Source organism: Aythya ferina, assembly GCF_964211825.1.
Source record: "Aythya ferina genome assembly, chromosome: 9".
Classification (NCBI taxonomy): domain Eukaryota; kingdom Metazoa; phylum Chordata; class Aves; order Anseriformes; family Anatidae; genus Aythya; species Aythya ferina.
In genome coordinates this window covers 15,809,375-15,830,741 of record NC_140305.1, presented here as the reverse complement: position 1 = coordinate 15,830,741, position 21,367 = coordinate 15,809,375, and the positions used below count along the sequence as shown (strand labels likewise).

At 51.0% G+C, this 21,367-nt stretch overlaps 2 protein-coding genes across 11 annotated transcripts in view; both read right to left on the bottom strand.

The window, feature by feature from the left end:
- Positions 1-247: 247 nt before the first annotated feature.
- On the bottom strand, positions 248-18,948 carry LOC311441591 (uncharacterized protein). Of its 6 annotated transcripts, none has more exons than XM_084529884.1 (3): positions 15,959-16,620; positions 12,319-13,792; positions 2,576-3,096 (listed from the first exon to the last, which is right to left on the bottom strand). In XM_084529884.1, the coding sequence occupies exons 1-3, from the start codon at positions 15,984-15,986 to the stop codon at positions 2,724-2,726; spliced, it is 1,875 nt and encodes a 624-aa protein (XP_084386010.1). In that variant the 5' UTR covers positions 15,987-16,620; the 3' UTR covers positions 2,576-2,723. The 6 variants fall into 6 exon arrangements, with proteins under 6 accessions (XP_084386011.1, XP_084386013.1, XP_084386009.1 ...); XM_084529882.1 differs by lacking the exon at positions 2,576-3,096 and adding an exon at positions 18,734-18,948 and having other exon boundaries at positions 11,682-13,792; positions 15,959-16,136; XM_084529885.1 differs by lacking the exon at positions 12,319-13,792 and having other exon boundaries at positions 248-3,096; positions 15,959-16,238.
- ATP13A3 (ATPase 13A3) overlaps positions 16,741-21,367 on the bottom strand; it is a 55,886-nt gene continuing 51,259 nt past the window's right edge. For all 5 annotated transcript variants that reach the window (XM_084529878.1, XM_084529879.1, XM_084529877.1 and 2 more), the window contains one exon: positions 16,741-21,170. In XM_084529878.1, coding sequence (XP_084386004.1) covers positions 20,973-21,170 — 198 coding nt within the window. In that variant the 3' untranslated portion in view covers positions 16,741-20,972. The remainder of the gene's footprint in view (positions 21,171-21,367) is intronic.

The window sequence follows — 21,367 nt, the reverse complement described above, 5'->3', positions numbered from 1 at the left end:
TCAGGGAACTCCTTGAGGTCTCAGCTTGCTCTCCAAAAGCCATCCTGCTGCCCTCGGACAGCCAAGCCCTCCCTTGCCCCAGGCCAGCCTGGGCTTTGCAGCCACAACCTCTGGCCCTCTCCCACCCCCAGCAGCCTCACCATGAAGAAATCACTTTGGAGAGGCAGCGAAGCAAAGCTCCTGTCCCTGCTGGGTTATTCCAAGGACGCCACTCACCGCAGAGGAGCAAACAAAGAACTCTTGGCACTGGAGATGGACAACCGTGCTTTAATGGGAGATCACAGAGCAGTACCAAACAGCCCCAAGGCACAGTCCCACGTTTCTAGCCATCGTGCAGGTCCCAGCCCGAAGAAGCATCCCATCACACACACAAGCACGGGTCTGCCTGTGCCACCACTGCCTCACAGAGCTCCGTGGGCAGCCCACACAACGGGGTTCACACCCACTGCGACCCTTGTCCTGTAGCACCATTCCCGTGCAGCCCAGTGCCGCGCGTGCTGCCCCGTACCCTGTGCTCTGGCACCACTCAGGCACGAAGCAGGGGCACCGCGGGGTGGGAGCAGGGAGAGGAGAGGCTGCAGCTTTGCCGGGCAGGGCCGCAGGAGGGCTGGGGGCTGCAGTGCTCGGGACACGCAGGCAGCCCCGCAGCGCTGCAGGCAGGGGAAGCACAAGCATGCAGGGCCGAGAGGCCACCCGAGGCAGGGCAGGGCAGGGCGCTGCTCTGGCCGTGCTGCCTGCAGGCAGGGCGGGCGGCGTGGACGCGGCCAAGTCACCCGGCTGTGCCGCCGTGGAGGCACAGAGCCTGCCTGGGCTGGGGGCCAAGCAGAGGCTGCCTGGGCCCTTTGAGCTACAAACGCACGCAGCCTTCCTCAGGGTGAAGGCGTGCGCCCAGCTCCCAGCTCTGGGTGCTGGCTTCGTGCCCGTGTGCCCCAGCATGGGCAGAGGCTGCAGGCGTGAGGGGACAAGGGGACAACAGGCAGTGTGGGGCAAGCGGCAGGCGTCGCTCCAGGGGATGATGTGAGGTGAAGGAGGAGAGGTCCCAGTGCTCCATGGCCAGGCTGCTGCTCCCTGCTCTGCTCCGGGCAGCCCCTGTTTGTGGCGTGGTCCCCAGCGCCCTGGCTCCTGGCCCTCAGGAAGGGAGCGAGCACAGGGGCTGCGCAGGAGGCAGGAGGGGCTGGGGACAGCGCAGCCACGGGGACACCGGCGGGTGACACCCTGCTGCAGGGCAGGGACATGGCAAAGCAGAGCAGCAGAGGGAGACAGGCACGCGGGGCGATGCTGGCCCGTCCAGCTCTCAGGTCCCTTGTCCCCGCGGGGAGGGGACACCCCCCCAGCACCGCTCCCCCCAGGGTCTGCCAGGGGCTCAGGCTTCGTTGGGCGCCTTCATCCTCATCAGCACCACGTGGCTCTTCTTCCTACAGCTGTAAGCCACCAGCGCCACCAGAGCGCAGAGCAGGGCCACGCACACCAGCACGATGACGGCCACCACCACCCCGCTCTGCAGGCGGGTCAGCCCCCAGCGCCCCCCTCCTTCCTCCTCCTCTTCCTCCTCCTCCTCCTCCTGGGGCCTGGGGGTGACCAGCAGTGGCTCCGTGGAGGAACTCGCCTCGGTGCCCCCCGGCGATGTCCCCTTGGAGGGGAGGGCAGGGAGCGGGGTGCCAGCGGTGGGGCCGGGCGGGGTGGCCGGGAGCTGGTCCTGCCGCAGCTCGGCTATGGGTGCTCCCCGCAGGGGGGGTGGCTGGGCGCAGAGGGGGGGGGTCTCACCCACCTTCTGGGGGTTGGCCTCCAGCCAGGCGCGCAGGGGCAGGATGCCCTGGTCGCAGCGCCACGAGTTGTTGTGCAGCTTCACCTCCCGCAGGGCCGCCAGCGGGGAGAAGATGCCGGCGGGGAGGTTCTCCAGGGCGTTGGCGTGCAGCTGGAGGTGCCGCAGCCCTGGGGTGGCGGCGAAGAGGCCCCGGGGCAGCGTCTGCAGCCGGTTGTTCTGCAGGGAGATGTTCTGCAGCTTGGGCAGCCCCCCCAGCGCCTCGGCGTCCAGGCGGCGCAGGGCGTTGGAGTGCAGCGACAGCTCCAGGAGCTCGCCCAGGCCCCGGAAAGCCCCCGGGGCCAGCGTGCGGAGCTGGTTCTTGCTCAGGACCAGGAGCTGCAGCTGGGTGAGGTTGCTGAAGACGGCGGCGGGGAGGGTGGCGAGCTCATTCTCATAGAGCCACAGCTCCCTCAGGTTGGGCATGGGGCCGAAGGCCGCCGGGGAGATGTCGCGCAGGCGGTTGACATGCAGGGTGATTTTGGAGAGGGCGCGCAGGGGCAGGAAGATGCCGCCAGGCAGGGCAGTGAGGAGGTTGTTGGAGAGGTAGAGCTTCTGAAGGTTCCCGTTGTGCACGAAGAGCTCCGGGGACAGCGTCTCCAGCTGGTTCTGGTGCAGCCCCAGCTCCTGCAGCTCGGGCAGCCCATCGAAGGCGCCCGCTGGGATCTGCCGGAGCCGGTTCTCGTAGAGCCGCAGCACCTGCAGCCGCGGCAGCCGCTCAAAGGCTTGGGGGGGCAGGCGGTCGATGTTGTTCCGGGCCAGGTTGAGCTTGGTGAGGCTGGCGAGCTGGTCGAACACCCCCTCCGTCAGCTCGTGCAGGTTGTTCCCGTGCAGCTGCAGCTCCTTCAGGTTGCTCAGGTGGGCGAAGTGCGAGGGCTCCACGCGCAGCAGCTGGTTGCTGGAGAGCAGCAGCGATTCCAGCTTACCCAGGGGCTGGAAGACCTGCACCGGGAGCTCCTGCAGCTTGTTGCTGGCCAGGCTGAGGTAGCGCAGGTCGGGCAGGTGCCGGAAGGCCCCGGGGCTGACGCGCGACAGGTCGTTCTTCTCGATGCGCAGCCCGATCAGCAGGGAGGCGTTGCCGAAGGACGCCTCGCCCAGCTCGGTGATGCGCGTGTTGATGATCTGCAGGGTCATGGCGTTGGCAGGGATGGGGCTGGGGACGGTGGTGATGCCGGCGCCGGAGCACTCCACCTGGGCGGTGCGGACGCACTGGCACTGCTCCGGGCACTGCCCGCGGGCGAGCTGGAAGCCCACCAGCAGCAGCAGCAGCCGCCAGCCTCCCTGCTCCATGGGGCCTGCGGCAAAAACAGAGGAGGAGGCTCAGCACAGCGCTTTCCCAGCCCTGCCAGGGACGGGTGCTGCCTCCCCCTGCGAAGCGGGGCTGGCCGCACGCCTCCCAGCACGGCTGGGGATAGGCAGGGCAGAGCCAGGGCTGCGGCGCCGTGCTGCCACACCACAGCTATTAGTGGCATCCTTGGCGTCCCCCGCGCCCGCTCTCCCAGCAGCAGGAGTGTGGTTTCCTGTTTTGCAGCGAGCACGGTGAGCTGGTCCCAGCAGCACAGCCCCGAGCAGCGGGGAGCCCCCAGCCAGCGGGTACCAGCCTCAGCTGGGATGGGTTGGAAGGGACCTTAAGGATCATCCAACTCCTGTCCCCTGCCGTGGGCAGGTCCCTGAGCACAGACATCATCTCGCAATGCTCCAGGGGCACCTTCCCCAACCTGGGAGCTTTGCATGGAGTAGGGCAGCAGCCTGGTGCCCGGCTGGCAGCTCCTGGTGGCACAAGGCAGGAGGAAACCCATTGCTCCCCCAGGCATGGAGCAGGGCTTGGCCAGGCAGGTCTGGGAGCGCAAAGCGCCGGGGAAGCGCCTGATGCTGCAGGGGAGGGAGGAGCCCTCGGAAAGCCAGCACAGCTTGTGTCTCACATATGGAAACAATATGCATCCCAGAACAGTTTTGTTTATGGCAAGCCCTTTATAAACTCCACCAAGCGCTTTGCACATCAAAAGCCCTGCTCATGTCACTCCCTGTTAAGCGAGCGTACAGAGCATCCAAGCTGGAGCACAGTTCAGGAACGACAGCTGTAAACAATTTATCTCCCTTTCTCTTTTTAGGGACAAAAACTTCCAGACCGAGGAGATGAATATCTAGCCCCTCAGCATCCAGGCGGCTCTAACCGCAGGGCCCCTAAATTTTGATCCTGCCCCCGCTCCATGTTCTTTACAGGTTATTATTTAACATACTTTGCCTCTGTAACTATATCAGCTCCCACAATGCCTAAGCAGACTCAGTTTGTTGGAGAACCCCTCACAAGACAAATGTCTCCATCTAATCCAAAGGTGCTCAGCATGCACGTTGCTCTGCCACGCTCCCACCCCTCGGAGCTGCCCCAGGGGTCCGCGGGCCCAGGGTGATGCTGGCGGGGCCAGCAGCAGAGAGGAGACTTACCCGAGTGTCCTGCAGCCACGAGCGCCGACCGAGCACAGCTCCGTGCTGGCAGGAGAGCCGAGTGTGGTTCACGCTTCCCCTCCCAGTATATAACCCGTCCAAATCAATGAATCAGCACAGGGGCAGCGGCAGGGTTACGGAAATCGCTGCAGCAGAGCTGTTTCCAACTCGCGTTTCCTCAGCAAACAGAGCAATTGTCTCGAAGACTGAGATGCTGGTTTCTCACTCATGATCTCACTCACTCACGCCTGAAGAGCAGCAGCCGGCCCCAGGAACATGCTACACATGGCAGCTGGTGCCCGGGGTGCAGCTCGGCCCTGAGGAGCCCCCAGGACACAACCAGGGGCTGTGACCCACAGAGGCAGGTCCCCTGGGCACCATCCTGCCCCTCGCTGTCACACAGTCACCAGGGCTCCTCCACGGCATCACCTCGGTGCCTGCACAGTGCTTTCTTCATTTGCTATGGCCCCCGTGAGCTTCAGGACCCACGGCCATGCTGGGGCCACCCCGCAGCAGCACACAGCAGAAGGAACTGGGATGTGCTGCTGGGCTCCCTGCAGCTCCTGAGGTGCCCCCGCATCATCCATCCATGAGGTCACATCCACCCAGGGTTGCAGCTCTCATCCACTGCCCAACAGGAGAAGCAAGCCCACAGGGTGCCTGCGGGCACTGCCCCATGCTCCTCTCCTTCCTCAGCAGCCCCAGCGCAGGGGGATGGAGCCCAGCACCCAGGGGCTGGGGAGCAGGGCCCAAACTCCCTGTCTTCCTTCAGGGTGCCCACTGCCAGCCTTCCCCATGCCCCCCCAGCGTGGCTTTGGTCCCCACCACCATCCCCAGCTGCCCCATGCCCACCTGTCCCTGTCAGACCCCTAGGCCGGGTCCAGCAGCAGCCAGGAGCAGAGGTTTGGGAGCCAACAGCGAGGGAAACCCGATGTGCATGGCCCCTTTTTCCGAGCCAGCAGCAGCCCCGTGCTAACCACGGGGCAGCTGACCTTCCCTACAGCCTCTAATCCTGTCTCAGCCCACCCACATTTCCAGCAGGCCCTGCTCAGGCCCCAGCCGGCCCTAACGAGCTGCCCGAGATGGGAACCAGACAGTGCTGGCCCCAAAGGCCAGGAGTTAAGGCTGCTCCTGTCCCACGCAGCAGGGTGCTGTGCTGCCAGCATGCAGGGGACAGAGACAGGGACCCTGCTCACAGTGGGGACAAGATCAAGGCAAACAACACAAACTGCAGGGCTGCAGAGGGGAGTTTCCTGCCGCACTCAGGCAGGGATCGTGGGAACAGGGTGGGGAGTGGGACAGCAGCTGGAGGCAGCCACCGCTGTCATGTCAGATCCAACGGGTGCTCCAAGGGAGCCAAGCGTGAGGGGCCCGGCGGCTGTGGGACACAGTGGCCGCGGGTCCCCCCCTGCCAGGCAGCAAGCACCCAGGCTGGCACTACCCTCACAGCATCCCCTGGTGCTCATCTGCCTGCTCCCGGGGCAAAACTTGGGGCTTTGGGCATGGAGAATGGAGCTTTTTGAAAACACCACCCATGAGTACTTAGGTACGTGCTATTGACACAGCAGATTTTCCCAGCACCGCTGTTCCCAAACTAAATGCCCCGTTTCCTTCCGAGTGATGCAGTTGGAGGTCAGGCAGCGGGCTTGGGAGCTGCCCTGTCCCTGCAGTCCTGGCACGGAGCTGGGCTCGCCCGGCCCTATCGCACCCTTATCGGCCGGCTCTGTCTGCCCGCCGCCAACGCCAGCGCTGCTGGGCTGCTGCCTGCTCTGACTCACCCTCGAGGCACCCGGCTTTTCAGCAAAACAACACAGAAACCAAAACCCAGCGCTGCTGGAAAACCACCGCTCCGAACCCAGGCCGACAGAGGAATGTCGGACTCAGCTCCTTCCAGCAGCACGGCCCCAGCAGCGATGGGATGCAGTGATGGATACCACACCGTGAGAGCTGGGGCATGGAACAGACCAAAGCTGTCGATGCATAGACAGGAAAGGGGCCGGGAGGGCCAGTCCTGGGGCAGCCCTAGAGGGATGATGGCATGGAGAGAATCCAGCCTCACCAGGCAGCCCCAGGCTATGCACAAGGAGAGGAGTGGATGCAGGCAAGGAAGGGGAGCTCACCCTAAGCAGCCCCTTTCTCCTGGTACCCCCAAGCCCCGGCAGAGCAGCATCATCCACGGCTGGGTAGGTTTGTGCCTTGCAGCCGGACAGCGGGACAGTCCCGGCTGCATCCATGCTGGCTCGCTCCCAGCACATTCACACGGCCGGGGCTGCGGGCGCAACAAAACCGGGTGGCTCTGAATCACCAAGGGACTCGAGACAGATTGGAAAAAATCAAGCAATCGCTAAAATTAGCAGCTTGTGGGCTTGGCCAGAAAGGAGCATTACTCATCTGCCAAACAGCTGAGTGTGCTCACCCACACAGCACTGCTGTGCAGCCCGGCAGCCACATCCCCACCCCAGGGCCGGCCCCATTGCCATGTCCCCCCCCAGCCCTGGGGTCCCCCCATGCAGCAGAGGGATGCAGGGATGTGCTCCTGGGGTTCCCTGCTGAGCAGCCCTGGGACCAGCAGAAACCTGTATCAGGCATCTCTGGACCCCCCCTGCCCTCTACAGCACGAGGCTGGGACCCCCCCAGGTATTTTGTACTCCTGCAAACCACCCGAGGTGCTCAGAGGAGCCCCCACCTCCTCCCCGAGTGCTCACAGAGCGGCTGGCTGAGGGCACAGGGCCAGGGCCTGTTCTGTGAAGCAGAGGAGGAGGAGGAGGGCTGAGTGCTGGGCCATGGGCCAGGGGAAGGGTCCCTGCCGTGCTCCAGCCCAGAGCACAGGAGGACAGGCAGCCCCGGCCGTGCTGCAGCTCACGTAGGCTGGAGCGTGGCCGAGGGGTGAAGTGCACTGGGTCCTCAGAAACTGCACTGAGCCCTTCCAGGCAGGAAGGCTCCAGCAGCCCCTTCCCCAGCACACGCACAAACCCCTTTTAAGAGCCCAAATGAGAGAGTTCCTCCACAGGACCAGGGACCCAGCCCCAGGACATTTTTGGGTGCCTGGCTGAGGCACACAGGGCTGCTCACGGTACAGGACATCCCACTGCAGCCGCCTCGAGGGACAGGCACGTACCCTGCCTTCAGGGCACTCAGGGGCAGGGCTGCAGAGGGGGTACCCAGCAGCATCCTTCCCCCTGGGTGGGCAGCGAGGTGGGCCTCAGGCTTGCTGTTTACACCCAGGCAGCAGCCTGAGAGCCAGCAAACCCCTCGAGGTGAGCATTTACAAACATGAGCCCCAGCAGGGCTCGCCCAGCCAGCAGAACCGCAGCAGCGCTGGGGCCAGTTCCTCCCCGCGATAGCGGCACACAGGGCTTGGCCCCGGCCCAGGGCAGCGCTAGGCTGGAAGGAATGCGGGGCCTGCAGCCAAAGCCGCCCAGAGGAGCGATAATCCGAAGCGGAAAGAGCTCGTCCGATGGCAGCGCGGACGCCGGGAGCTGGGGGAGGCCAGGCCAGAGCCCCAGGCACTCCTACAGCCCCCCCAGCTCTCCCACCACCATGGGAAGGCCCCAGCAAGCCCCAGCTCCCTGCCCCAGGCTTCTCAGAGAGAAACAAAGGCACAGCTGACATCTGGCATGGCACAGAGAAGGAGGACAGTAACAATTGCTCCTGGGGGGCCGAGCCTGGTGGCAGGATGTCCCCTGGTGCAGCTGTGAGACTCCCACCCCACAGAGCTGGCACCCAGCTGGGTGAGGGCTCAGGGGCCTGGGAACACCCAGCAAGGGGCTGCGAACTCAACCAGACAATTTGCCCCCAGGGCTCGTACGCCTCTGTGGTGGAGCTTCAGGCCTCCAGCTCACTTAGAGAGTTTGTAAACACTGGCGCTTACAGCCTCAGTCCCATCTCCTCCCCGGCGATTCTGTAATCCCTAGGCAATGCTGCGCTCCCCTCGCCCAGCTGCTGAATCAGCTCCCCCAGGCAAGATGCGCTGGTCCAAGGCCTGGAGGAGGGACACAGCCAATTCTCTAACGTCAGCTGGAGGATCCCAGTGCTCCTGCCTCTCAGCTGGCTTTTGTGCGAATTCTTGAACGCGGGAGCGCTGCTGGGTGTCTTTGCAGCCAATGCCTCTGAGCATGTTTGCCACCACTCAGCTCCTCCTTGCCCCCGGGACAGGGAGGAGCGGGATGTGAGCACAGCCCCCGATCATGCGGCCGTGTGCTGGCACGGGAGAGGATGCACCAAGGGAACAACCTGTACCAGGGTGCTTGCCCAAGCAAGCTGCAGTGAGTAGGGCACTTGAGCTCACTCACCTCCTGTGAGCAGCGACAAGAGCCCTCGAGCAAGCTAAGCTCACGAGGCAGAAGCAAAATGGGAAGGGCAGAAGCACCAGGGGATGCGGGGCAGCACACAGCAGCCAGGAACCAGGCAGGTTACAGGGAGAGGAAAGGCAACAGTGACTGGGCTCCTCAGCCATGGGGCTGCTAGGAGGGGATGCAGCAGGCTCGGCCTCGATGAGCAGAGACCAGCACCTGCAGTGACATCGTGCTGCAGGCATGTTGCACCGCTCTGCTGCTGCGGCGTGGAAAGAGCAGAAGCCGCAGCCACTGGAAAAAAAAGCCTCACAGTGAGTTACAGAAAACCTTGGACCAGCCCAACTTGACGTACTCCAAGCACGCCTGTGAGGATTCAGACCCCAAGGCAATTCCTGGACGCAGAGGCCTGGTTAACGCACAGCTGTAAACCATGGCTCTGCATCCCCTGCTTGTACCGCAGCCAGGGGTGTGGGGCTCACTGCGGTGTGCAGGCATGCCTGGCCCCACCTGTGCTAAGCCTGCGAGAAGACTGGGTCCCCAAAACCTCTTCCAGCCTTTGGTCCCCCCTCTCAGGAGCTGCAGGCTCAGGGAAGCCCTGCCGCATGCTTTTTTCCCTCAAGGAGCCCTCGCTGCTGCCTGCCCTCCTGCCGCACCCGCAGTCACGCTGACCTGGAGGAGAGTCCCTTCTCCAGGCTAGACGGATACGGGACATAAATAAGGATTTCCTTGGATTTTCCAGGCCAGAGGAGATTTCCAGGACGGGCTGAGCTATGCTGGGCAACAAGCAGTGAATCAGAAGCAGGACAAAACATGACATCCCTGTCACAGGGGGGAAAGGAAGGCTTGGTGAAACACCCCAAGGTCGTATTGCTCCAGCCTTTTGTTGTCTGCTGACTTCACTTCCCCTGTCTGGCTCAAGAGTGGGGAAAGCCCGATGACAGCATGCAAAGACAAATCATCCTCCTCTTAGTGCCTGAGTGTACACAGCAACATGCCAAAGCCCCCACGTGCCAGAGCTGAGCGATTGCAGCAAGTGAGCCAAAGGAGACTGAGCTGGCCTCATTTGGGGGCTGGGGCAGCCAAGTGAAGACTCAAAAAAGCTGGGAGCTGCTCCTTACCTGCTGCTCTTGTGCACCCTGCCCACGCAGGACAGATTGGACATGCAGAGAGCCTGCTGTATGTCAACACAGCAATTAAACTGTCACTTTTTCTTACAAACCAGTGTGCATCCAAGTGCCATATGCCGTGAGCCTATTCCTTCAGCACCGCGCCAAGGAAAGCGGTGACCAGCACAGCTTGTACAATTTCCTCGCTAGCCCAGATTACACTTATCTCCTGCCTGCTGAAAGCAGATGCTTGCGTGGCACCCATATGACAGCCCTGGAGCTGGCAGAACGCTAAGTGGTCATTACAGCTGTCCGAGAGGAACCTAAATTTGTACTAATTGCCTCTTTTTAAGTGCTAACATGCAACGAGCCAGAACCGCCACCCAAAGCTTTCATGTTGTTTTTGTGCTTCCCATTTAAATACGTTGCAGTAAAATATTCTGGGGCTTCTGTTCATGAATCTAACCCGTCTGCTTCACACCGGCTGCGCTAAGTCACATTTCTCCTCCTTTAGAGACGTCTTTAACTACTGCTCGGCCTGCTAAATTTTAGACCTCACAAGCAAGACAACTGCTACTTAACACCCCAGGAAAGGCCTCTAGTTCAAAAATCAGCAAGGCTACAAAAGGACTCCTAGATAACAGGGTTTCATACCTGAGAATGCAGGGAGCCACGTCCAGGGGCTCTTTAATCCAGTCCTAGGTTCTGAGCACAAGGGCAGAGCTTTTAAGATCAAGCTAAGTAATGTAATTAAGATAAAAACCTATAGTTAAATCTAAGAGCCACCAAAGAAGCACACGCCACCCGACAGCTACCAGTCTACTTACAACCTAGAATATTCATGTCTTTCGAGATATTCATCAGGAATTCAGTAGGAAGACCAGAACCCACACTGTTGTCTAGTGGCTGCCTTTATACATCAAACGCTTGAAAGGGCTCGAAGTCAGAGCACAAGGCTGCGTCCCAGGAAGGTGTAAGGAGCCCTGGGACTGAGCACACCTTTCTCACGCCTGCACACCAGGTGACTCTGACAAAGCACAGCTCGCTTCTGACTCTCTACAGAGAGACAAAGCCACAGCTACTGCCTGCTGAAGTCAGACAGGCATATGTGCAGCAGCCAGCTTCAAACACTGCTGACACCTCAGGGCCTCAGACCAGGCCAGCCTCCTGCGCTGTGCTGCATGCCAGCCGAGACAGGAGGGACCGTCAGTGCCAACTCTGAGACCAGCCACGCTGCTGCCGAGCTGAGCTTTGGTCCTGTGCACCTGCCTTGTACTCCAGCTTCCAGACACCGCAGTGTGCAGCAAATACAGCCCTGATTTTCAAGCCTCTGGTCAGAATTTAAGGATGAAGACATGTACTTAAAATTCAGATTTATAGTGATGGTACAAAGTTTCAAAAGCAACCAACAGCAGAATTCACCAAGGTTATACTTCTAGACCAACATCTTTCTTAGCTTCCTCTGACTAAGAAAGAGGAAAACGCTATCAGCTGTGAATGGTAATGCACATCACCTTCTTCCTCCTACATGCTGGAAAGGGGCTGAGAATAGAAAGCAAAAACAAGGACATACCATTCTCCCCCCTCGCCTCCATTCCCTTCCCCTGCCCTTTTTGAAAGCAATTTTCCAGCACGTAGTCCCCAAAATACCATTTGTTTTCTCAGGAAAGAGAAACCACTACAGGCAGTAAGAGGCGAAACAGCATTTGGAGTCCTACAGGCAACCTTTAAACAAGTTACAGCAGTGCTCCCACGGAAGCCTCCCTACGCCGATCCCATTTTTTCCTTCCAAATGGAAACTTGTTCCCACAAGCCAGTCACTCAGAAACGCCTCTCCCATCGGAGCAGCATGAGCAGAGCAGTAAGCAGGGGTGCATGGCAGGGACAGGGCAGCAGGAAGCCAGCACCACGTTGACCAAAGGCCTGAGCTCCACACAGAGATGACCACGACTTTTCTGTCAGCTCTCCCTCTGAGTTTGTACACCAAGTGCAGTGGCAACATACAGTGATAACAATCTGTTTTGGCAAGCACCGTAAGGTATATAAAAGCATGTTTTAATTATGTTTTACAGACACAGCATTTATGGTTCTTGCTGTAAAGATTTGTAATCCATATCTGAACCAAATGTGAACCGCCCGAATGCTCAAATTGAACAGAGAAATGCTCCTAACCCTCTCTATGGCTGGTACCCTCTATCTTTTTAGAAAATGTATCAGAACTACAGGCTGAGCAGGAATCTTTCTGGAGTGGAAGAATTGCCTGATTTTGCCCACCATACAAAGACTGAGCACAACGGTGACAGTCTGGAGTGCTAAAACCAAACTGTGAAGGCAGAAGAATAGCCAACAATAGACAACACTGCTATTAATAAGTGGCTCAGCACTCTTGCGGGCTGGCAACTCATCCCACCAGGCAAGAGTGGTTAAATCTGTTCCTCTGACACTGTTGGTTTCTACTATGGTGCTGGGAGAAGTTCGGGCTGGAACATCTGAGATGTGAAAGCCTAACTGTTCAACACCTTGAGCCTGTGAATAGGTAAAACCTGGAGTTGCAAGAGGAATTGATGTGGGTGTGCTGGTATCCATGTTGGACACTGCTGTTAGGGTTGTCTTCCAGGATGATTTCAAGTGCTCTGTCACAAGAGAAGTCACGGTCTGGGAGTAAGCTGACCTGAATGCCTGGTATGCGTTGGCTGTGGCTGGCAGGCACTGCAGGTGCTGATCTGTTAGAGCCACCAGAGAGATGTTCCTTAGGGAGAGCGGGCTGTCGCACACTAGAGATTGCACTTCTTTCACTATCTCCTTGCTCTTCTGGAGCCACTGTTGGAAGCCAAGAATTTGGCAGTCACATCTCCAAGGGTTGCCATCAAGGAATACTTCTTGCAGCCCAGGTAAGGTGACAAAGAAATCTCCAGGAAGAGACCGCAGCTTGGTACTATTGAGGTAAACTTTCTGAAGGTGCTTGAGATTATGAAAGAGGTTTCTCGGAAGAAACTCAAGCCTGGAATCAAAAAGGGAAACGTTCTGCAGTTTCTGGAGGCCCAGGAAGATACCCTCTGGCAGACTGGAAATATTATTTGTATGCAGAGAAAGGCCCCGCAGTTCTTTCAGACCACTGAATGCATTCCTAGGGAGAACACAGAGCTCTGGATTAAAACTCAGCACGAGAAGCTCTAAGTTTGTCAAGTTACTGAACACAAAATCTGGTATCGTTGAGAGCTGTGTGTGATACAGCCACAGGCTACCAAGATTCCTCATCTCTCCAAACAATACTTCTGGAAGAGACTTCAGTGGGTTCCTGTACAAGGTCAATTTAGACAAGTTATGCAAGTGCAGAAAGAGCCCGTGAGGCAAAACCTCGAGGTTGTTTCTGGAGAGTGTTAGTCTTCTAAGCTTCTGAAGTCGATGAAATGCATCAGGGGCGATGGACTGGATGTTATTGGAATGCAGGAAGAGCTCCAGCAGTTCCCTCAGGCTGTCAAACAAACCAGACTCTATTGAAGAGAGCCTGTTAAAATACAGTATCAGCTTCTCAAGCCTGGTTAATGCACTAAATATATTTCTAGGCAGTACTGCCAAAAAGTTTCTTGACAAGTTCAGTACTTTGAGTTTGGCAAGGTTCTTCAGCACGCCACTAGGAAGTGCTGTTAGTTGGTTTTTGTTCAGGAAAAGCTCCTCCAAACTGGCTAGTCTGTCAAACAGATTCTCTTTGATGGATTTCAGCCTGTTATTTTTAATGATCAATTGCTGAAGGTGTACCGTGTCATCAAACACTTCCGCAGGAAGTTCAACCAGCTTGTTATCTACGAGTCTGAGGGCTTTCAGCCCTCTCAAGCCTTTAAAAGCCACTGGTGAAATGAGAGTGATGTTGTTTGAAGATAAGATGAGATGCTGCAGCGCTACCATCCTAGAAAAAACATCCTGCAAGTGTGTTACATTAGTGTTTGTTATGTGAATTTCTGTCACGTTGCGAGGCAGATTTAATGATTCCAGGTCTTTTATATGAGGGCCAGAGCAATGAATTGCGTTTTTGAAAGAGCAGTCGCATTTCTCAGGACAAACAGATGCATCCAGCTGGAAGAAAAGCTTGATCATCACTGACAAATGAAACATCAACATCCTTGCTGAAGCACCAGAAGCATTAGCTGTTGCAAGAGATAAGAGAGCGTCAGGATTTGATCACAGATAGTTAATAACTTAGCAGACAAAACTGTGTGAAGATACCATAAGATGTGGAAATACGTATGAAATTTCTCTTGGCTTGAGAACAAACTTCAAAAATCTATTGCTGCTGACTGCAAATATTTCTAAGGCGCTCAGCTTACATGGAGAGTAGAGACAAAGCCCTATTGTAAATCAAGTACTCTCCATTAATATTTGTACTAGTCAAGTATAATTAAAATGTATGAAAATCAAAATGAAACCGCTTAAGTAATCAAAAGGCGTGTATTTATTTGAACAGAAAAGCACTACGCCTTTATACACAGAAAATCTTAAAAGATCAGAAGGTCCCACACCAACAATATTTTCCTTGTATGTTATCTAAAATTTAAAAATAAAGTCTAGCCTGCAAAAATAGATAATGGAGGTAAAAAGGGCATCCTGCAGCTCCTGTGATATTTTAAGTAACGCCACACAGTTCTGCTAGACCATTTCTCAGCATTTGTAAGAGATCACTTCTTGGAAAAGCTCAAGAACACACAAGAAGCAGCAGACTATTTTTGATGTAGCCTGAAAAAACACCCAAGAGCTCATCCATTAAAGGACAGCAGTGAGCCTCTAACAATGAACGAGTCTCATCTCTACAACCTAACACAACACTAAATTATCAGAAGTATTAGAAATAATGAAACAAAGTGAGAGAAACGAATTGTTATGACGCTAGCTAGGAAGCTGCACCAGTAAAGGTGGATCTGCTTGAAATATACCCCGCAGTCTGAAAGCTGCATATATTCCCAAACAAAAGAGGAACAGGAAAGCAAATCATTTAAACATTGTAGCTGTAATGATAATATTTCAAAGACCAAGTCAAACAGAAATCCTTCACAGTTTAGAATTACTTTAGAACTGCCCCCACTTAATGAAATCAGCAAGTTCAAATGCATTAGAAACCTGAAAGTCAAGGAAATGGCTGATCTGCAGGAGAAGCAGCAACTGGGACTGCTGTAGATATAACTGGAATTGCTGAAACTGTGTCAGTCTTCAGCACTGGGAACACTGGGAGAGAGGAGGCCTCCATCCCAGCATACCCTTTTCTAGGGTCATGAATGAGCCTGAGAGACATGAACAAAGCTGATCACTTAAAGAAAAATAAAGTCAGGTGGGACAGCTGAGCTCCTGTGTCTGAACCGCTGACAAGAGCATACAGCCATGGATCAAAACCAGCTGCTACCTCAATAATAATACTTCCTGTTGCCTTTTTTTGTTTGTTTGTTTGTTAGATTCAGGGAACTGAAGACTGGTAAAATCAGCATCCCTTCCCAGGGAAGGAGAGGACATGGCACCCAGTGATATCAACTGCTGGCAGCACGGTGCTGCAAAGCTAGCTCTCACTGGGCTTTCTAGACCTCTTCAAATGAGGCAGTAAGTCGGGAAAACAAAAAAACCCTGAAGATTTCACACTTCCAAAGTACTTTTCCACATCAAACAATCTTTAAGACATTCTTGGAATCTCGCCTCACCAAGTAATTGCCACCACGCGTAATAATTTAGAAATTTAACATGGTGCCTAATTTCATTTTTCATGTTCAGATGAATGTGAAAGCTTGTAAGAATGATTTTGAACCTTTCTACCTTAGAAACGTATCTGCTTTTCAGAGGAACTTCTCAGAAGCATAGCATGCAGTTGGGCTTCACCATGATTCTGCACTTTAAATGGGAAGTAAAACAGCAAAACGCATCCTCTAGATAACAGCACTTCACTCATATTTGTGTAACTACCATGAACAGCCAAAGGACATTACAAGCTTCAGAGCAGATTTTGCCTATGCTCAGCATATAGGAGCAACTAGTTCCCATAGGTTGTATGCAACTCCTAAATTAGAATTTGAGACCACTACAAAACAGGAGTAAATCTGAAATCTCAACAAATGCAACAGCACAACACACCTGTAACTTCTTCGGCAGTGAGAGTAGAGCACCTACCTCAACTAGCACAACGCAGATCTGGTTAAGAGTCAGAAATCTGTATTTCAGCATGAATTATGGTTGGTAAGAAATTCCAAACGTGTAGCAGTGTGCTACGCAGACACATTAGGTGTCATAGGAGTGGACACATTAATTTTAAACTATTAAGTGCAATTGATATGTACCTTCACAAGGCTGCTCTTTCCCCTTCATGCAGGATTGGAATCAAAACAATTTGAGGAAGGAATGAAGTTTTTTACTGAATGCTCTGGCCAGGTAGTCCAGGGTTGACCCGCTTGATTTCTGTTTTTCCCTCAAGTCTTCTGCAGTCACAGACCAACAAAACCTGAAGTCTGAAGGACTCTGAAGAGAGAAAAGTTTTAAGTTACCAAAATCTTAGCTTTAAATTGGAAGATTCAGGTTTTGTAATTAAGCGATTTGTTAACCAGGCATTTCAAACACTTTGTCTTCAAGTTGAAAATAATGTTGAAAATAATGAGTGCTTAAACAAAGGTAAGCTGCAAGATGGAAAAGACATCTTTATTTCTGTGCATTTTTGTGAAGATGACTGTAACAACAGCGACAGCTCACACCCAGGATCATTCACTCAAGTGTCTTTGCAAGATAATACTTCCCAGGCATCAAAGAACAGAAAGACTATCCGGATGGCAGAAGGTAGGAACAAGTCTCTCATGTGTAAAAGGTCTGGCTTTAAAAAGGCTTTCGTAAGGCAGCGGGTGAAGTTAAGGCTGCTATTACTGTATGGCAGAAGAGCAGTGCTCCCACATGCACCGCTAACACATGGCATACATACATCGCCACCCCCATCTTCAAAAATAGAGGCACTGAGCAACACAATGACATCAGCGGGAGTAAGCTGATGTTCTTCAGCAAGCTCTGGAGTAGATCTTATTGTGTAAGAGTAATTAAAAACAATTTCATGAAACTAATGAAAAGAGTTAAAATATCTTTTCATTTTAATTTTATTTTCAAAGAGCTTCAGTCACAAAAATGATTTACAATGGTATTTACAATTCTATTGTACAGTTCTTTATGTATGCTTCTTGACAACAGGGTACCATTCTAGAGCAGCAATACATAGTTTAAATACAAAGATGTATCAGTTCAGATTTAAAAATAAAAACAAAGCTGAGCTTCTAGAGAGCACTGTAACGATGAATCTTTTTACCTGTGTTCGGCTTCAGAAATTCACGACAAACTGAGTAGTTTCTCGTTCACATAATTATCAAAGATGATGCAGTCTGTTGAAAATAGCTTTAAAAACCTGAAGCTTTACTGTATAAAATCAACATATTCAAGACTCTTAAAAATTGTCAAAAACCCACAGCTTTCCCTTAGACATACAAAAACCTAAGTTTACAATTCAGAATTTCACGGGAGAAATCCTACAGAACTTTAGCTCTCGCAATTTGTGATGACCAACATAAGCATTAAAAATTTGCAGCATAAAAAAGGACTCCACATCTGCTAAGTATTATACTGTATACACAGATACAGTACAAGATTTCTTTTTTTTTTGTTTTTTTTTTTTTTTTAACCCGATTTGGGATGACTGTTCAGCACAACCTTCATGAAGAAAGAAAAAATAAATAGAATTAAAAATCCAACAACTTCTAAAAAGTGCAACAGTAAAATTTCCCAATTTAAAGTTACAATGAATATGGCCAGTCAGTTCTGTGGGTGTTTTAGCCATTTCTATTCAAGCATTATTCGCAGCATTTTCTTTTTACAGTAGATTTAGTTCTATATTACATGAAACTAGTTACTGCTAGTTAAATCTGAAGGGAACAGAAAAAAAACTTTAAAAATAACCCTGAGGGATATACAATTTAATGATCTTGCAATTTACTTCTAAAAAGTAACATTTATTATTTAGCAATTGCTTTGCTGGGTAGACCAGTCCTTTAGGTATGTGCATAAATAATATTTACTTTTTTAAAAAAATATTTACAAATCCTAATACATCAAAGTAAAATACGTACAGATTGAAGTCTGCATACACAAATAATTTAATAAATCAAACTCCTCAACATAAGGCCAAAATATACAGCAGGAAGAAAAATGTCTACCAAGTATCTAGTGGAGCTCACTAAATTGGTCTGTTCACCTGAATTCAGACATCCAAGATGAACACGTGAAGAGATTTTTCACTACAATATGAATTTCATCTTACTTCAAAGCAGAAACTGAATATGCTAGTTCAGATCTAGTTTGTTGCATTTCTGAAAACCAGAAAAACTAAATTGCTCAAAATGAGAAAAATTATAGGTGGCCAAACTCAGCTCTTGGGCAGGAAGGCATCAATCCCAGAAATTGCAGAAGATGCAAAAGCTCATTTTGTGGCTGAACTTACAACAAGAAGAAAAACCCTTGGAAAAGCTGATTTATTATGCTTGACTAAACGTCAGAAGCAAATAGGTCACAGCTCAAGCACGCAACCTCAAGAACTTTTTACGAATTCTGAATGCAAACCTTGAGGAAGCTAACTCCCATTTGCAAAATTTTCAAATTTAATAAGTTCATGACCTATTAACCACTCAAACAAGTGGAGACACTTGGCAATTTTGGTTTTAAAATGAGTGCCCTAACATGTTCTCTGAAGACAAGCCCACCTTAGTATTAATAAGCTGTTCCCTCTTCACCCTGTAGATAAGTCTAATGAATTAGAATGATTGAAAGATTAGCTGCAAAAACCAAATGAGCTGAGAGAAATTAGCAGTTCAAAGAAGGAATTAAGCAAAAGTATATTAGAGGGAAAGTTTTTTTTCTTTCACTTTCTGTTGGAACAACCAAGCTATAATGATCAATGAAATGAAATGGAAAAAAAAAAACACCTTATGCATTTAAGGATAAGTCACAGCTCCCAGGTCCAAGATGCATAGCTTCACAAGAGTTTTCAATTAAAGTATTATTTTTCTTTAAATTTGAATACTACTTACGCAGCCAAGAATTCTTCGTCAATTATTCCATGCTACAAATATTTCATAAAATCAACACTGACAAAAATCGGCCAGCTGACTCAAGTTCATGATTAACAAATTTATCCAAGTCCATGATCTCAGACCCCTTAAAAGCTACCAATGCTGTCCGAAGTTAATAACCCTGAGAAGCCAGGCTAACAAGGCTTGTACATCGCTCTGCTGAATGAATGCTAAAAAAAAGCACTTCCCCTTTCTTCCTATTCCACCCCCGAGAAAACAAACAACAACAAAAAATCAGGAAGAGTCAACAGCTGGACTGGAGGATAGCACATAAGCACACTATTTATGAGCAGCAAGTGCTAATAACTTAAACCCCCAAATTCCAGAAAAAAAGTCTTCCAAACCATGTAGCACCACTTTAAATTCCCCACTGGCACAGCATGTTCGACACTGGAGAAACCATAACATGAGCAGTGGGAGATGCTGCCTATTCTGTCTTACAGAAAAGTACATGGAAATTAGGCTTGACCTGAAAAATTCCACTTATGAGAACAATCCTGGAAAGGAATTATTTCCACAGGAATTTAAAAAAAATATATAAATACATAATCCAAATACACACAATTCAAATTAATCCCAGCCAGTCAGGGAGCTCAGGGCCCTCCTTCCACTCTTTACACGAGTGCTCTCAAGGACCCAATTTCTTTCCTTAAAGTGTCTCTAAAGTATCACGACTCATCTGGATCCAAGATCCCTTCCCAAATGTTACTGAAGACTGAACCAGTCAGTTTTATCTGGTCAGAACAGACTGATCACAAGTCAGTATTTTTATCATCTTCCCAAAGACACCAAAGATTTTTCTGAAAGTTTAGTAAGTTGAAGATGGTTTGGAGATACGTCATTTGTGGTTTTGGAAAAAAAAAAAAGGAAATGGAAAAAGACTTAAAAACTTTGCATGTAAAGACAATGCCTTGTTCTACATCGCTGCAGACCTATTTTTCTAGTGGTCTTGTGTTTTAACACCACCTAATGGCAAAATCATGTATCGCTATCCAAAGTGCTTAAGCAGCATTATTAGTGATACAATTTTGTGTCTGTGTTTTTTTTTTTTTTTTTTTTTTTTTTAAATAATGTCCACATAAGCCTTACAGCTCTGCAGCAAGACAGACTTTAGCTCATCTATTGTTTCTTAGTTTTGTTTCGTACAGCTACATATAGTACTTAAGACACTGGCAGACTCTTTGAAATGCAGATGTTCTCAACATGCACGAATCCCAAGCACGGGCATATGGAAATATTCCTCCTCCCCACCCCCCACCCCACCCGCAGCAGTAACTCTGGCCTTACTCCTTTAAGGAATATAGGAAAAACTACCTTAAGATTTACAAATAAAACATGGTCCACAAAGTGATAAACCAGCCCTTCTGCTGGCAAAAGCAAGGTCTGTGGAGAAATGCATAGCTAAATGTGATAAAACGTGATACAGAATGAAGTGTTAGATTCTCCAGCCTTCCTTCTCCAACAATTTTAAGAGCGTAGCCAAATGCCTCCTCCTCTGAAGTTCACTGAAGCCCTTCCTCAGGTTTAGCTAGAAAAGCAGCTAAGAACCCACTTGAAAGCAATGTGCTTTCTTCTTAAGGATGGGGCATATTGCTTCTACAGCATTTCCAGTTCCTGCTGTGGCAGACTGAAGTACTAAAACCCAAACATTATACCTGGAAACACTCCTTACTAGTACAGACAAATTTAGAGGTACACACACCAAAACTTTAGAACCGTTCTGAGGCACGAAGTCTTTCAGCAGTGAATATTAAAGAGAAAACAAACCAAAACAAAACGTATGACAAGGTTTTGGTTATTATGTGCCTCTAGTACTATCATGAAACCATTACATTATAGACCTTATATTAACACGAGCCCAGGTAAGCAAGTTAGAACCATGGTTAAGATACTCCAGGCAAATAAAGTGAACCTTTTAACTGCCCCGCAGTTTAAATCTTCAGATGCATCTTGTTTAAGAATAATGAAATTTGAAAGGTGGAAGGAAACATAATCTTCTTTTTTCTGCCTATAGTAACCTACATTTTTAAAATGTACATTCGTAAGATGTCTGGCTCTGAACTTTGTATTCAGAGAGATGAAACAGTTGGAAAAATCTGCATTAGAACTTGACATTTAGTATACAGCGTTTTCAAATAAAGCTTTAAAATTACATTCTTCTCAATACTACAAAGATACATGCCACCAAGATCCACTGTTACGTTAAAGTGATGATTTGATATGAACCATTTTCTTGGGATGGTACTTTAGCTTCCGTTGTTGTTCTGGGTTTTGGTGGCCATTCTGGATCAACCATCAGTTCCTGAGCTAGATGCATATACTTGGCTTTTGGCGCCTTCTTTCTGCAACCAAACAGGGAGGAAAGGAAACACACTCCACAGCGATCCACTGCCTCCTGCAGAAGTGAACATATTTTAAAGTTAGGTTATCATAGAAAAAAATAATTCAACAGTAACTAACTAGAAAAAAATCTAGTATTTTAGCTTCTACGTTACTGTGCCATTGTCACATGGGATGTAGAAAATATAGTAAAGAAGCTCTTCTGTTGGGTCATCTCTTCTATAATACAGTACTAATGACATTTTAAAAACA